General features: G+C 44.0%; 1 protein-coding gene across 1 annotated transcript; it reads left to right on the top strand.

Annotated features, from left to right (window-relative positions):
- The first annotated feature begins 478 nt into the window (after positions 1-478).
- LAMP5 (lysosome associated membrane protein 5) lies at positions 479-17,550 on the top strand. Its single transcript, XM_089523228.1, has 6 exons — positions 479-1,307; positions 2,649-2,824; positions 5,137-5,268; positions 6,368-6,473; positions 12,573-12,761; positions 17,280-17,550. Exons 1-6 carry the CDS (start codon positions 1,259-1,261, stop codon positions 17,456-17,458), a joined length of 831 nt encoding a protein of 276 aa, XP_089379354.1. The 5' UTR covers positions 479-1,258; the 3' UTR covers positions 17,459-17,550.
- Positions 17,551-17,751: the final 201 nt, after the last annotated feature.

Here is a 17,751-nt window from a genome sequence, read left to right as displayed (position 1 = left end):
CTGAAATATCTGCTTCATGTAGGTTGCATTGCCAGGTGTGCAATCAGCCTCAGCACCCTACGATTCCTGATTCAAGAAAAAATGGCAAGAGACAAAGAAAAAGCCCACTGATTTTTAGCTGCAGCAACAGTTTGTTCTCTCCCCACCATCATGACGCTTCTCTCCAAGGCCCAACCTTTTTATAGGGGGGAGTATCTTTGAACCCACTGGGCTCTGCTGCCCATTTACATCGCAGCCAAAGAGAAGAGGCACTTTCAGTGTTTGCTGGGGGGGAGGGGAAGGAAGGATCCAGCTGCCCTCCTCCATCTCCCAAGGATCAAACATTTCAACTCCTCTCTGGTTTGAGCACTGGACTACGACTCTGGAGACCAGGGTTTGATTTCCAGCTCGGCCATGCAAACCACTGGGGGGCCTTGGACAAGTCACACTCTCTCAGCCTCCCTCAGCCATGGCACACACACACACACACACACACACACACACACACACACACACACACCTCTGAACAAACATTGTCCATGGATAGAGTTTTCGCTTTAGGGTCACCCTGAAGTCAGACACTGCTTGAAGTCAGACACTACATCAAGAAACATCACCATCAACAACAACAACAACAACAAGACACAACAGCAACAACTACACATGATCTTAGCCAAAAGGCTGAGAAGCGATACTTACAACAGCAACAACAACAAGCACAAGACACAATAATAACAGTAGCAGCAGCAGCAGCAGCAGCAAGACTCAGCAACAACAGCTACAACTACAACAGCAACCACCACAAGACAGACTTGTTAGGGAAAGCAAAGAGCTGTCTTCTGGAGGCAGGATGAGCGAGAGAAGAAAGCTTTTGGAGAAAGAGACTGTTCCATTCCAGGAAAGCAAGGATCCTCTGTCTGTGTCAGTGTGCGCTTTTGGGGGGCTGGGGCGGGATCATACCGGTCTTATGGGACGGGTTTAACCCGGATTCTGGAGCTCAGCCCCCTTTGAATTGAGCTGGTTGGAAGCAGCCCTTTGGAGGAACAGTGGAGCTTGGACAGCGCAGCGTTTTCAGCACTCGGACAGCTCCCGCCGCCGGAGAAGGACTGAGATTTCAGCACCTGGACAGCTCCCCCATTGGAAACCTTGGGAAGAGATCGCAGCTGCTGAGAAGGAAAGGACAGCTGTCTCCTGCCTCCCTGCTTCCAAGAAGACCCCTCACCCTCTTTTGTCTCCATCCCTCCAGGACTCTTCCTTGGACCTCAGCAGGGACCAGACTATGAGGCTAGCCAGCCTGGGACTCCGGGCTCTGCCGCTCTTTTTTTGCTGTGAGTAATGGCTCCCTGCCAGCCAGGGCGAGGGGCAGAGTGGGGTAGTGGTTTGAGCCTTGGGCAAGGACCCCGGAGAGTAGGGTTCGACTCCCCTGGGTGGTCTTGGGCAAGTCACACTGTCTCAGCCTCCTCAGCGGAGGAACAGAGGGGGTCTCCATAAGTAGACATCGACTTTAAAAGTAACCATAACAGTAACCACCAGCAGCTAGGGCAGGTTTCTTTCCTCTCCACAAAAACAACCCAGCCCCACTTTTTCTCCTAGTAAGTCTCTCCTCCGTTATTACCCGTTGTAACAGCTCTTCTGGGAAACAGGATAAGCAGCAAATGATACTGCCGTGTGTGTGTGTGTGTGTGTGTGTGTGTGAGAGAGAGAGAGAGAGAGAGAGAGAGAATAAAAGTAACCCCTTTGACTTGCCAATAGAGCTTGCTGTGTGTGTGTGTGTGTGTGGACAAACATAACCCCTTTGATTTTACAGACCTAACCCCTTTCATTTCACAAACCTAACTCCTTTGATCATTATTATTAATTTTTTAATCCCAAAGCCACTAGAACCCCTCAGATCTGGGAAGCCAAGCAGGGTCAAGCCCGGTTAGTAATGGGATGGGGGACCACCAAGGGGGAAAAAAAATAAAGGTGCTGTGGGCTGTATTGCCGGGAACGGCCACGGGAAAGCATCTCTGGGCATCCCTCGCCTAGGAAAGCCCCGTGAAATTCAAGGGGTCGCCATGAAGGCATACACTCAAGTGTCCATCAGCAGACTGAGATCAAGCCCTGTCCGGACAGAAGAGTCACTTTTGGTCCAAAACAATGTGTGTGTGTGTTTGTGTGTGTGTGTGTGTAAATATATTAAGGTTCAGCTGAGCTGGAAAAAGAGAGTTTCTGCTTCACCTGGACCAGAAGTGACTCTTCTTCCCGATGGAAGGACCTGCTGATGGACACGGGTGTGTATGTGTATGTGTGTATCTCTCTCTCTTTCTGTGTGTGTATGCCTTCATGTCACCTGTCGGTTTATGGCGATTCCTTGAATTTCACGAAGCTTTCCTAGACGAGGGATGCTCAGAGATGCTTTCCCATGGCCTTTTCCCGGCAATACAGCCCACATCACCTTTATTTTGTCACAGGGCTTTCCCTATGTAAAACCCTGTGACATTCAGGGGGTCGCCATAGACAGGCGACATGAAGGCACACACAGACACAGACACAGACACAAACACACAGACACACACACACACACACACGTGTCCATCACCAGATTGAGATCAAGTCTCATTCATATATATATATATATATATATATATGAGAAAGTCTTCTTCCCTCTTTGTTCCTCTTCCCAACAGATGCACTTCTTCCCGGCAGCGCGGCAGAGCAAGAAGTGGAGAACCTCTCGGGCCTCTCTCCGGACCCTGAAAAGGCGATTTTTGTTGTTCGTGAGAATGGCACGACTTGCCTCATGGCGGAATTTGCTGCCAAGCTGATCGTCCCTTACGATGTGTCGGCCAGCAACTTTGTGGATGTAAGAGCCCCTTCTCTTCTCTTCTCTTCTCTTCTCTTCTCTTCTCTTCTCTTCTCTTCTCTTCTCTTCTCTTCTCTTCTCCTCCCATCCTCTGTTCAGCTCCTCCTAAAAGCCTGGGGTTTCAATATTTCTGGAAACAGGCTACTTGTTTCCAATCGAGGCTCCTGCGTGTAAATAAAACCCAGACCAGGTTCCTCCTTACTTAGTTCTTGTATGTTGTTAAGGCAGTGTGACACTTCTTTGGTTCGGAGTCCCCTCGCACGAATCAAGGGGAATTAAGAGCAAGCAAAGGACCCACACCAACTAGTTAGGGAATGGAGTGAGAACGGAGTTGTTCTAAGGTCCAAAGCACACACTGCGGGAATAATCCAGTTTGAGACCGCTTTACCTGCCCTGGTTCATTGCTAGGGAATTCTGTAGTTTTGTGAGAGTCTGTCAGAGAGAGCTCTGATGCCACTACAGTTCCCAGGATTCCCTAGCACTGACCCAGGGCACTTAAAGCGGTCTCAAACTGGGTTATTTATGCAATGTGTTTTGGACCTAAGCCTCTCCGCATTATACGAACACACACACACCTGTTACCACCAGCATCACTACTAGCTGTTGTTTTCCAGACCACAATCCATATCTTTGTTACTCGGTCATAGAAACCCACTGGGTGCCCTCTTGGGCTAGTCACACTCTCTCAGCCTCAGGGGAAAGGGTCATGGCAAACCTCCTCTGAAGAAATCTTGCCAAGAAAACCCCATTGTAGTGTCCTTTCATTAGAGTTGCCAGAAGTCGGAAAGGATTTGGAGGCAGATAAACCACAACAAAAGCACTCCGAAGTTGACTTCCCTCCCTATGTACCTATATATGAGTACATTGTACCTATGTAGAGTGAGGGTGTGAGTACATAGGTACTCATCGCCATCTCCTGGGCCTGTTGTATGGCGGTGGGAGGCTCTAAGGGTGACTACAGGTCCTCTTTTTCTAAGACATGTCCTCCATTTCAACCTTCTGCCCAAGAGGAATCCCCAAATGTCTTCCATTTGGAGCATAACTGAGAAGCATACCTTTCAGTTTCTGTTTTAGCTTTTGTTAGGCAATATCCTCCATTACTGGAGGATATTGCCTTGTCCTCCTTGACAATGAGGACACCTGGTCCCTCTGCTCTAAGAAAGAGCGGTGCTGCAAAGTCCCCTCCATTTCTTCCTCACAGAAGCAAAAGGGAAAGACCCTGGTCCTGCTACACGTGTCTTCCCTGCATGGGTTCACACGAGGAAGCATTTGTGGGGGGGGGCATGGGGGACACCACCACATTTCCCCCTCGTGCCCTTTGGGAAAGCATTCAATCTCCTATAAGCCTTCATTATTATTGAGTCTGTCTGTCTGTGTATCATGTTGTAGAAAAAATAATAATGAAGGATTATAGGGGATTGAATTCTTTCCCAATGGGCGCCACGATAAAATCATAGAATCATAGAATCATAGACTCATAGAATGATAGAGTTGGAAAAGACCATCCAGTCCAACCCCCTGCCATGCAGGAAATCTCAGTCAAAGCATCCCCGACAGATGGCCATCCAGCCTCTGTTTCAAATGCGTTGGGGTATGTGTGTGTGCATGTGTTTGCATACACACACATGTATCGCCGCATTTTCCCCTCCTGCCCCTTGGAAAAGCATTTATGCCCCTTGGGAAAGCATAGAGATAGAGATAGAGATAGAGATAGAGATAGAGATAGAGATAGAGATAGAGATAGAGATAGAGATAGAGATAGAGATAGAGATATATGGAGGATAGATAGATAGATAGATAGATAGATAGATAGATAGATAGATAGATAGATGATAGATAGACAGATATATATCTCCCCCAGGTCTATATATATATATATATATATATATATATATATATATTCAAGGCCCACATGCTCAAGGCTATGTGTGTGTATGTGTATATGTATATGGTTGTGTGTGTGTGTTTGTGTATATATGTACACACACACACACACACACACAAGCATTCATGCCCATTGGGAAAGTATACACATACAGAAATAGAGATGGAGATATCTATCTATAGATACATGGAGATAGCTAGCTAGCTAGCTAGCTAGATAATGAGACGGGGGAGATATGGGGGAGATATCTATCTATCTATCTATCTATCTATCTATCTATCTATCTATCTATCTATCTATCATCTATCTATCTATCTATCTATCTATCTATCATCTTAGTAGAAAAATAATAACAATGTAGGGTGATAGGGGACTGCATGCTTTCCCGGTGGGCCTGCCTGAGCCTGTGGGCCTTTCTTTCCTGCAGACGATCGCGGAGCAGGCCTCCATCCCTCTTTCTCGGGGGGCCGAAGAGCGAGGCAAGTGCGGCGCCAACGAGTCGGAGCTCCAGCTCTCCTGGATGGAGAAGGCCTACACCCTCCGGCTCTTCTTCCTCAAGGTAAAGCCAGGAAGGAAGGAAGGAAGGAAGGAAGGAAGGAAGGAAGGAAGGAAGGAAGGGCTTAGTGCAGAAATGAATATATGAACAAATTCTGAAAAGGAAAGGAAGGGGGAGGAAAAAAACTTGGGAAGATGAGCAAGATCTTGGCAATGGGATCTTTGGCCACAAAGTCTCTTTTCTTTCTGGGTTCCCTGTCAGTTTCATGGCTCAGTGCTATGGGGTGGTTGGAAAACCACTGCCTTCTCTCTCCTCCTCCTCAGACAGATAGATAGGTTTTTCCTTGCATGCAAACTCCTCTTTGTCTTCCCTCTTTAAAACATCCCATTTGGTCCTGCTGAATCTATTGTATTTTTAATGTATTTTAGATGCTGTTTTAATGTTGTAAGCCACCTCCATCCAATTGGAGAGGCGGGATATAAATAATAATAATAATAATAATAATAATAATAATAATTATTATTATTATTGTGTGATTCTTTAGGAAGTTTTCACACAAAGCTATTTGTGTTGCCTTGGAGTCAGCCTCAGTCCTTAGGGAACATTGGTAGACAAAAAAAGGCTGCGTCCACACTGGAGAAATAACCCGGTTTGGAACCGCTTGAACTCCTTTCTGGCTCAAGGCGATGGAATTCTGGGAGCTGGAGTTTGTTGTGGGGCACAGAGGGCAGTTAAAAGCGATGCCAACCCGGGTTATTTCTCCAGTATGGACACGTTTCTGCTGCCCTGCTGATTCAAAAGCTGGAGACCTTAAAGAGGTTTGGCTTTGATATTTTCTGATATTTAATTATTTTTGGTTTCCTTATCAAAGACTGGAGCCTTAGGAAACTTGAATCCCCAACGAGACTCGGGGCATGGTTGTTTCTTGTGGCTCCAGGACTTTAGAAAGCCAAGTAGGTCATAAAAGTCCAAACCCCAGCAAGGCATAGCACTGAGCCATGGCAGTTACAGCGGGTTCAAACTGGGTGCAGTTTCTGCAGTGCGGATGCAAGCCTAGAGCCCTGGTTCTCTCTTGGCCAAAGGGAGGGAGGGCAAAGGGAGGCTCCCTTGCCCAGATCCAACATTTTGGTCTTTTTCTTGGCCCCTTTTCCCGGATTTGCAGGAGAGTCGCAACACCAGCAAAGGCCCGGAGTCCTGGTGGAAGATGAACAAGGTCCAGTTCGCCTACGACTCCTCCGAGCGCACTTACTTCAAGGCCGCCGTCAACCGTAAGTGGGCCCTTAGGCATGCCCTTTGCCTGTTGGGATCTGTAGTTTGGAATGGGGGGGGGGGAGGCACCGCAACATGGAGGACATCCCAGAAAAAGGGAGGGCAAAGCTCCACACACTCCTAATAGGAATGTCAATAAATGCAGGCTTTTTTTTGGTCCTGCTCCCTTTTGACCTTCCTCCTGAGCAGGAGGCTGAATTGTAGGACACGTCCTGGGAAAGGAGGAACTCTGCTCCCTATGGATGCTTGTTGGATGAAGAGAAGGGGAAGATCGGGGTTCCTCCCCAAAGCCTTGCCTGGGTCTACCCTTGCAACGACAACCTCCAAGGCGAACCTGCCTCCTTCCCCTTCTTCTTATGGTTACTGTGTGCCTGGTTCCCGACTTATGGTAGACTCTAATTTTCTTAAAACCTGTTTCTTGCTTTCTGTTAGGGTTGAGTCACAGGATTCAAGTGCATTTGTAGTGGGATGGATTGTGTTTTTTTGAGGCAATCCTCTAACCATTACACTATGCTACCTCTCTCATTCATCACTATATGAGCTTATAGTTGGCTGTGTAAACTTTCTCTGTTGACAAAGTGTGAGAAGGTTTTTAGGTAACATGACAAGTCTGCTGATATGGATGATCTGTGTGAGATGTTGTTTTATCCGTCATCGAATTTTTAACCATGTATTTGGGAACTCTTTTGAAGGCATCACAGGGTCTTCTTGGCCAGGTTTGCTCAGAGGGGGCTTGCCATTGCCTTTTTACCCTTCAGGCCGAGAGAGTGTGATTCCCCAGTTGGTTTCCATGGCCAAGTGGGGAGTCAAACCCTGGTCTCCAGAGTCCTAGCCTAAGGCTCAAACCATTAAACCCAGCTTCCTAGGCCTGCTCATATTCCTCCATCCGCTAAATGCGCACTGCGGCTAAACCCGACTTTGCTTCTTCTCCTTCCCCGATTGCTTTCCATCCTCCAAAAACCTTCTTCCCAGACTTGATCCTTCCCTCTGGGATCCCTCTTGGTCTCTATCCACCTTTTGCCCCGTTTAGGAAGATTTATAGAAGGCATTTCCTTCCGTTTTGCCAGACTGCGGCAAAGTCGCCTCCTGGATTTGGCTTTTCTCTCTCTCTCTCTCTGCCCTTTCCGTGCCATAATCCGGCCTCCTTCAGCTCTTCTCCAAGGGCTAAGAGGGGCAAGCTTTTTTTAAAAAGCCTTTGGGATTTTCAAACCATTTTTCCCCAGGGGTCACTTGGAAACCTTCAAAAAGAAAGGGCAAAACCTCCTTCCCAATATTTCCTGTAAAAAAGAAAAGCCTCAAATCTTGTCAGCTTTCCAAAGAGCAAGTGGCAGTTGGACTCAGCAGGACTTACTCCTAAGGAAACATTATGCAGAGAGATCTTGGAGCACCTTTGAGACTCACTGAAAGAAAGATATTGGCAGCAAGAGTTTTCCTAGGCTTCAGTCTACTTCCTCAGATACATTAGATTTTAGTCTATAAAAGCTCCTGCTGCCAATTTCTTTGTTCCAGTGAGTCTCAAAGGTGCTACAAGATCTCTCTACATACATATGGCTGTATCTTTGAATGCTAAGGAAACATGTTTGAGATTAGGGGAACCTGTTCAGGGCCAACGCTGTGTCTGAAGCCTTTCCATTGAAAAATGAAATGAAACCACAAGAAAGTGGCCTTCCTGCAGTATTAAAAGGATGTGCAAAATAGCAAATGGCCAAAAGTACTGACTTCTTGTCTGAAGGAAATTTATTTCCCTTTCACATTTGCTATTTGATTCTGTTCACTTACTAGAGCGACATTTCTAAGACTAAAATAGCATTTAAAAACACTGACATGTACAGGGTTAGTATAGGATGCTGTCAGTCCCAGAAATTAAAACTGCTCCCCATTGGTAAATATGCATTATTATTCAACTCCATATTATTTAACTCCACTTTCAGTTTCCAAATTCTCGGAGGCAGTACACCAGGGTTGCAAAATGCTTTGTTTGAATGCAGAGATTTGGGATCCTAAATCTTATGTGACCATTTTGCCCTTTCAAATAGGGCTAACAAATTTTTTGGGAAATGCATTTTGAGGCTGATACTGTGATGTTGTTATTATTATTTTTTTTAATTGCAATGCTGGAATCTTAATTTTTCCTTTATGAAAAAGACACTCAACATTCTTATCATGGTCCAAACACTCTAAAATGAAGATGACGATGATACTAAAAATGATGATGGAGGATGGCAATGGTTTTACTTTGATGGAGCAGCTGCCATTACTTGAAACAAGAACAAAAATGTTTGTTTCATTCTCTTGCCTGCCTCACCATCATCCCAGTCTAGATGTATATTTTCTTGGTGTCTCTGTTTGTTACAATATATATCTGCAGTGCAGGATGTTTGGAGGCTGTCGGTTATTGTGTGTGTGTGTGTGTGATTGAACTGAGGCATACATAAGTTAGTCGTACAAAGTCTTTACATTTTTTAGTATTTAAAAAGGATTTCTGACCATTTTCTGTGGTTGCTAACATTTGGAAGCTTTGAGCCTGAATTTCAACTATCTCTGTATAAGGCATTAGGAAAAGTTACTTTTGTATTAAAATGAATGTAGGAAAATTAAATTATGATGTTTAAGAATGATTTGAAAGACTATGATTTCATCTCAATGGGATTTGTTGTCCCTGTATGTGGAATCATAGCTTAGCCATGGCAGTTGCACAATGACTACTACCCATTAGTCTGCTGCTGCTGCTACTGCTGCTCTCCCTGCTACTACTGCTATTAAGCATCATACGTGCAGATTTTGAGAACATCTTCACTTGTTAAGTCAAAGACTTTCCATTCAGTCTTGTGCCTGAACCAAACTGGCATTAGGTCCAATGGGAATTATAAGAATGCAATCCTTTGCATCCAGCCCAGAGAAAATCTTTGAGTGGGTCATTCCTTAGCCAGCCTTCTGCAACACAAATTGCCAAACTGGCTAGGCATGATGGGCATTGTAATCCATTGCATTTCAAGGGCATTAGGTTAGCAAAGGCTTAAACCAGGGGTAGGAATCAAACACTTCTCCCAATATTGTTAAACTGCAATTCCCAGCAGCCTGGCCAATTTAGCCAGTGGGAAAGAATGATAAGCAGCGAAGTGCCTTTTCTTTCTTTCTGAATTTTCACAGCTGCTTATTAAGATCCCATTCCTATTCTCTGCAAAACAACATTTGCAGAGGTAGTTTTTTGTGGGGTTTTCAGGCTATGTGACCATCTTCTAGAAGAGTTTATTCCTGACGTTTCGCCAGCATCTGGCAATATACCTCACTCTCTTCTGTGCCAGCATTCTCTGAAGATGCCAGCAACCGACGCTGGCAGAACGTCAGGAATAAACTCTTCTGGAACATGGCCACATAGCCCGAAAAACCCACAAAAAACTATGGATGCCGGCCATGAAAGCCTTCGACTTCACATCTGTAGAGGTGTTTTATTGTTGCTGCTGTTCTCACTGCTACTACTACCATTAAGTATCATGTGTGCAGATTTTGAGAACATTATTCTTAAATTAAAGACTTGTACAGAACTTAATAGGTTTCATCCAGTACCGTGTTCAACCCCAAATATTGATTTATAAGATGCCTTTGCTGTATTTTGCGATGGGGGCTTCCCTGTCGCATGGCCACTGGCTAAAATGTTGGCTTTTTTGGTGGGAATCCTGGATTTAGACAGTGCTTCAGCCGCAGCATTTATGGAATAGCCTTGAGTCTCATTTTCAGCCTAACCTACGTTACAAAGTGTGTCCAAAGATGTACTTGTGGGGCAGGGAGAAGGATGAGGGCTTTGCCTCACCAAATGTTAATTCTTTCTCCCCCGCCATGAAATTGTCCTCCTGTCTCCAAATTTCTGCCACAGCTGAGAGTGAGACAATGGAAATCATTCACTCTTACATTTGCTGTGCTTGCATTCCCTTGGTGACTTTGTCTCCCCCTTTCTTTGGATGCATAAACTGTATTTCTACACGCTCAAGTGAAGTTTTATGTTACCGCAGTGCTAGTATTTTTTTTAAAGTAAAGGGGGGGGGGGACACATTGTAGGGGGAAGAATTCCTATTGGAGAGAAATGCTGTCATTCCCCCCCCTCCCCCTTTTAGCTACACCACTGAGTGCATTTGAGGCTAAAATGCTGCAGTATTTCCTGAAATTCCTTCTTTTAAACTATCTTTAAAGACAAAGGAGCCCTATCCTTTATTTCACCTGGCAACCCCAAGTAGGAGACAAATATAATGATCCTCGAGCAGCATGGAATAACTGGCAAGAACATTTTGTATAATTTACTAGGAGGAAAAACTAAAAATGTCACATCTCTCCTTTAAGAGAGGTGAACACAGAGAGGAAGGCATTGCTGGCACTCTGTATTGGAGTTGCTGCATTTCTGTTGTTAGGGTTTTGTTTTTTTTTTGCATGATAATCACAATTGCCATAATAATAATACATTAGTTTTTGAACTCTGAACAGCGCTGTAGAACCCCAGTGGGAATTCAGACACATACTAATTATACACAGAGATGTGCATGCTGTGAACATCCACAATAGCACCGTTATGCTATAAAATAATGGTAAAAACAGGGATTGCATTTCTGACCATACACAAATCTCATCAATATATGAGCTTCTGTGTCCAGAATTCCTCTGGACACAGAATGGCTGTTATGGCTGTTAAATTGATGCGGTCAGCAATAAAGTTTTGTTTTTTGTGGATTTTTTCTAGCTATGAGGCCATGTTCTAGAAGAGTTTATTCCAGACGTTTCGCCAGCATCTCTGGATGGCATCTTCAGAGAATGCTTTGGGTCTCTGAAGATGCCGGCCATAGATGCTGGTGGAACGTCAGGAATAAACATTCCTAGAACATGGCCACATAGCCTGAAAAAGCCACAAATACTATGGGTGCTGGCCATGAAAGCCTTCAGCTTCACAATAAAGTTTTGGCTACAGTCCAGTTTGACTAAAGATAATAGTTAAATACTTGATTTGACTTCTATATTTCTCTTTGATTGTTGTACAAAGGCAACATTACAAACATTACGAATTGATCCAACCCTTCCATGGATGTCATGTCCCAATATCCCACCTGCCCCTTTTCTTTTGCATGCATAATCCCCTTGGTATTCCACCATCCCCATCAAACCTCCTATTGGTGAAGAACCACAATATTGGGGGTCAGGGGGCAAGGTTCTTATGTGAAACATATAACACCCCCCTCCCCCCCCCCCCCCCCCGGATGCTGTTGGAATACAGCTCCCACAATCTTTCACCATTGGCTATTCTGGCTTGAGATGATGGGAGCTGTAGTGTAAAAATTGCTGGACAGCCTTATGCTGCCCCTCCCTGATTTATGACAACCTCTGCCCAGCGTTTAATAATAGTGAGACTTTTCTATTTGATTTTTCTTCTTCTGTATTCAACATTCACCTCATATCCCTGAGAAGGGATTAAGGTGTCCAGAAAATAATATCTAGGTCCTTTTGTCCCTACTATTTACTTGTTCAATGCCATCTTTTTGTCCCTACTATTTACTTGTTCAATGCGATTGTCACTGGGGTGGCAAATTTGGTATCTTTTTAGCTTAATCTTTAAAGAAACTATCCAAGGTGCTGAAATGATTTGGAGATATGGTCTGATGCCTTGGATAGTGCTTTTAAAGTCTGGACTAAAACCCAGAACAGATTCACTACTTCAGTGACAACAGAGGCCACCAGTCATTCCATTAGCAATAGTGACTGCATTCCAAGCATGGAAGTACATCAAATCTAGTGTGGGAAGAGGCTGTGGGTGTCATCTCTCTCTCTTTCTGACTGCAGTAGCATCAGGATTGGTGCATTGATGCTGATTGCGCTCTGCAGTGCTCACATAATACCTTTAGTATCTTCTCAGTAAAATAAGGGGTGGTTGATTCATTAAAGGTGCATTCTTAGACACCCTGTCGAGAGAGTGAGTCCTATTGTACTCTGTGGGGTTTACATCTGATTAGGTGTGTATAAGAATGGTTTCCTCCTCCAATATACGGAAAAATACTCTGACATGTAAAAAAATAGTACTCAGTGATACTCATTCATTGATGTTTCTGTCCTTTTGGCAGCTGGGAAGCACACGGTCACTACACGACATCTTTCAGCTTTGGTTACCCCAGCTGGGAAGTCTTATGAATGCCAAGCTCAGCAGACCATCACTTTGCCCTCCAGTGAGCATCAAAAATCAGTACTTCTCTTGCTGTCAGAGGTCCGCATCCAGCCCTTTGACATCAGCTCTGATTTTGTCTTCAGTGAAGGTAGGGGTCTTTGGAAAATGTCTGAATACCATCTAGCAGGAACTTCTGACCAGGAAAGCAAATGGCTTTGGTAGAAAATGAATCCCATGTTGGGAGAAAGGCTGTATCTATATCCCTTAAAAAAATAAACAAAACAAAAACCGAGGTGGGTAAAGAACAGAACCCAGCCTTTAAAGAAAGGCCCACAGTAGCAGACAAAGCAAGAAAATACCTTCCCTCCAGCCCAGGAGAAGCAGATTATTTCTGTTCCATTCATGTTTATGGGTGCACATTCCATTTTTGCCTGCCTGCGTTGTTTAACTTGCTGGATTTCTAACATGGATTTTGGGACTGGTGCATTGCAGTCTCCAGCAGCTTCATAAGTCACAAAATGGGCATGTGTGTGTAAGCGTCCATAGCTGCATGATGCACTGGCCCACACATGGTTGTGGCCAAAATATGGTTCACTCTATAGCCCTTTCACACAACTGAAATTATATGTATGTTGAAATGGTGAATAATGGTGGATCTTGGTACTACTGATACTTTTAGCTACACATTAGTTGTACTTGGTGGTGGAGGATGAAAGGCAAAAGGAAAAGGAACAGGAGGAAATAACTGCTTTCCAGGTAGTTATTTATGCTGAAACATTCTCTGTGGACAGTGAATTGCAATAATTGCTTTTGCAGAGTTAAGATTTAATTGCACATGTATCCTAAATGTGGATTCTAGAGAATAAAAGCAATGCGCATGTGTGTGTGTGTGTGCATATGCACATGTGTATGCACATGCACGCATGTGCATGTGCACGCGTGCACACACACACATGGCACAGTTGGAGTGAATAGGGGAGGAGATGGAAATAAATCCTCCCCTGCTCTTTCTTCATCCCCCCAGAAGTGGAACTGAACGCCAGTATTGAACTCTTGAAATGTTCCTGAGTAAAAATGTTGCCAGGAAGACTTTGGGGGTTGGAAATTTTTGACAGTCCACCAAATTAAAGAGAAAGGCACAATATTGCAAGTAGGTATGGAAAGAATACTTGTGTATATTTTTAAAAATCACTTTCCCTATCAAGTCAGGGTTTTTCGATGCTTGAGAAATCCTGTTGGGTGTCCTTTGTGCAAAGATACCTGCAGCTTTTCTTTTGCTCAGGAAACATGTTTTCTGTCCAGGGAACAGTGAATATTTCATAGAAATATGTGCTTTCTACACAGGGAAATCATTTTTATTCCAGTGCAAAACTTTTCTCTGAAAGACACCCCAAAAACCTAATAATGTTTGAAGACTGTGCAATTTTTTTTCATATGTTTGTTCTGTGGGGAGAATAGTGAGAAAATTATTTATTATCAATTGCAAAGATAAGGAATATGGAGATTTACATCTCTGGTTCTAAGTTATTTACCAGATTCAGAAGTGTTCCCTCTCTTACGCTGGCCAACTGTAATTGAGCATTTCTCTTCATGAGAAATTTCTCTCCATGACATTCAAGGGCATCAGATGTCTATGAATTTCCCCCAATCCTGCCCAGTATGCAAAAGGAATGGAGTGGGGTGGGGGGACTGGGCACCCTGGCTTGACTGAACAGACATTTTTTTTGGCCAGGGAAAAGCCTCCTCTAGATACCTGTCCAAGTATTTAAAAACCAACCAGAAATGTCTCCCCTCTTGCAAGGGGCTTTGTAACAGACAGTAGAGAATGCAAGAGCTTAGCAGTAATAATTAATCATAGTTCCTGCAAAATATTACAAATCTGAACCAAAAAGGGTACAACGTCAGCAGGCCTTGTCCAACACCCTCTCTCTCTGTTTCACCTTCTTTGGTTCTCTTTCAGAAACATTTGGACGGAAAATGTTTCCCAGTTTCTGTAGCTCATTGTCTTCCCTATATAATAACTATTTTACTTTTCCTTTGGTACAAACAATTTGTGGCACAACATGGAGGAATTCATCTTTATGACGCATTACTCCTTCCTCTTATCCAATGATTCCAAGCAAAGAACATAATTAGATTTGCCCAGAACTGATAAAATGACTCTAAACTGTAAAATCCCTACTAAATATTATGGGCCAACTCTTCTCCTTTATTTCCCCCATGATTCATCTGGTTTTAAATAGCTACCTGCAAGAATTAATCCTGGTCTTGATTGGTCAGTTTAATTTGCCCTTTGAGAAGTGCATAGCCACAATAGAAGTACCTTGTTGTTGTTTATGTTGTCATTTTAAATCTTCCTTGTCTTGAAGTGACTGGCAGAGTCAAGATAAGACTAAACCACAATACAGATCCCCATGTGGGTGAACTCCTTCTAAGTTCCTATGTGTAGCTCTTGAAAAGAATACTACACTGGAAATTAGTTGGCTCAGTTCTTTGGCTTAGTCTGAAGACTGAACCTACCCTTGCATTGCCTGGTTGGCAGACTGATTGACTGACTATTGAATGGAAGCTCTTGAAAAATGATCTGCTGCATAAGATTGGGTTCTCATGTATCCTAATGGCAGGGTGACATGTAGCCTACATACAATCACACTATTTCTTGGAAGTCCTCCTTCCTCTTTTTGCAGCTTCCCACTCACTGGCTGCACACTCATTGTGCAGTCAAATAGATGTTTTTGCTCACCAGTCAATTGGCGTAGCTGGTGAATTGCCCACCCCCTTTCTGCATATTTAGGTAAGAAGACATAGGCCCAGTTCCCACTTACCTCTTGATTCGATTCCTGAACCGATTTCTGAAACCGGTTCAGCAAACAGAGTGGTTTCCACTTTGCACCAGTTTCAAGAATCGGTGCAGGAAGTGACAGCCGCAGCTTCCCTGCCAAGCCTCCCTCCATCCTCCTGGCCATACCAGTAGGCTGGGGGCAGAGGAGAGGCTGGGGCAGAAGGAGAGAGGCAGGCCGGGAGGACAGAGGACTTAGGATGGAGCAGGCATGGAGGTATGACTGGGAGGCCAGAGAAGCCACTGCCAGTGGGAACCAAGGTGGATTCAAATCCGATTCAAATCCGCCTGGTTCCTACTTGGGCTGAATCAATTTATTTCTAAATAAATCGATTCAGCCCAAAAAATACCCCATTTAACCAGCGTCTTTTTGACACGGATTAAATGGGTAAAAAACATGGTGGTCCTTTCCGAATCACTTCAGCGATTCGAATTAAGTGGGAACCATGGTGGTTTAAACTGAATCATATGAAATCACAATTCAGTTAAAACCATAGTGGGAACAAGGCCTTAGTTATTGAGGTTAATTAGAATTGTCAAAGTGACTAGTTAACTCAGTTACATTTGATGCAGAAGTGTGGGTTTGGTGAAAAGAGATGAGTAGATGAGCACTCTTGGACATCTTGGTGATTGGACTTTGTTATCCAGGCATTTGGGCCTTGTGAGCAGATTGTGGATGGCCTTTGGGGCTCATTTGACTCATCTGCTGATAGCTGTAGGACAGAAGGAAGGGATGGCTTCAGAAGGCCACCTTCTGCATGAACATGAGTTTGGTCTAAGAGGAAGTGTGAATATAAATTTCAGGTAGGAGTTACCTCAAACAGATCTCAGGCCAGTCCCTGCCAGAAACCCCAGTTAACTTTTCGTGTATGTTCATTTCCATGATAAAGGCTTTTGCTTAGATTAAACAAATGTGGTTCTTGTTCAGTAGACTACTTGATGTTTCTCTTTGTTTCTGACTGTAAGTGAAAAAAAAAAGTTTATAATCTCTTTGCTGAAGGAGGAACAGGAAAGATTGCCATTCCTTCTTTCCATTTGGCCAAGCCAAGCAATAGTGGGGTTTGTGTCACATAAGATGTTTGGTTGAACTGTCTACCTTAACCTTTTCCCTCAAACAACTGACCTTGATTGTTCCTGGAGTCAGTGCTGACTAGCGGCTCCTGTGTCAGTGGGGCAGTGAATCTGCTCCAGGTTTTGTCCAGACTTTGAAGGGGCTATCCATGGTGTTAGACTGCATCTGTTTTGAAGACTGGGTTCAGAGTGTGCTTTTGTTCTCTTCCGTATTCTCTCCCATATCCTCCCTGTTTCATTTCAAGAGCTTCCATATATACAGAAATGCCAGATTACATTCAGGTTTTCCTTTTTTTTTTTTTTTTTTTGGTTTTTTACTCTGGCAATAGTGCAGGAGCAAAGAATGTTTGGCCCTCCAGATATACTAGGACAACAGCTACCATTAGCTAGATTTGCCAATGGGATAGTGAGATGCTTAGAACTGCAGTCTAACAACTCTTAGGGATGTGATGGTGGTGATGTGGGGTCATAATTTCTCTGTCACCAGTGTAATGGATTGTGCATTGGGCTTAAACTAGTCAGTCTCTAGTTCAAATATTCATATAGACAGGGAGCCCATAGGCTAAACATGGTCCAATCATTCTAATTCAAGCAAGCCTATCTCACAGGACAGTTGTGATAATAACTGGAGTATTGGTGGTGGTTGAGCATGTGTATCATTCTTTGAAGGATACCCCCCCCCCCAGCATTTTTAGAAAAGTTTTGTGTTTACCTATTTGCAAAATAATTCTCCTCCTTCCCTTTTATATATTGCAGAACATAAATGTACAGTTGATGAACAAGAACAATTAGAAGAAACCCTTCCTCTTGTGCTGGGATTGATCTTGGGACTGGTGATTGTGATAACTCTTGGTGTTTACCATCTCCACCTCAAAATGACAGCAAACCAAGTCCAAATTCCACGGGACAGATCTGAATATAAGCATATGGGATAGCTGGCAAAATAACAAATCTGTGGAAACAAAAGCACCTCTTTTACAGAAGTCAGAGAATGATTGACTGTACCATGACCAAATGGAGAGGGCAAGGGTGGGAAGGGAAGGGGTGGGGAGGGGAGGGAAGGGAAGGGGAGGGTGGGTGGGTGGGATGGAGACGCAGCCATTTCTTGAGCATCTATGCTTAAAGGGAAGGGGGGCTTTTCTTCCCTGGAAAACTGTCGACACAGAAGCCAATATTTATTTGACTTGTCAAATTCCCCTTCATTTACTGAGAAAAATCTAGGAACAAC

Source organism: Sceloporus occidentalis, unplaced genomic scaffold (assembly GCF_023333645.1).
Source record: "Sceloporus occidentalis isolate IW3139 unplaced genomic scaffold, rSceOcc1.0.p SCAF_4, whole genome shotgun sequence".
Lineage (NCBI taxonomy): Eukaryota > Metazoa > Chordata > Lepidosauria > Squamata > Phrynosomatidae > Sceloporus > Sceloporus occidentalis.
This window is presented reverse-complemented; position numbering and strand designations above follow the sequence as displayed.

What these genes read in the sequence shown, in the direction of transcription:
- LAMP5 (XM_089523228.1), top strand. Translation starts at nt 1,259, where the DNA reads ATGAGGCTAGCCAGCCTGGGACTCCGGGCTCTGCCGCTCTTTTTTTGC. An exon ending in TCTGCCGCTCTTTTTTTGCT is followed by an intron (nt 1,308 to 2,648) that starts GTGAGTAATGGC and finishes TCTTCCCAACAG; the next exon opens with ATGCACTTCTTCCCGGCAGC. An exon ending in CTTCAAGGCCGCCGTCAACC is followed by an intron (nt 6,474 to 12,572) that starts GTAAGTGGGCCC and finishes TCCTTTTGGCAG; the next exon opens with CTGGGAAGCACACGGTCACT.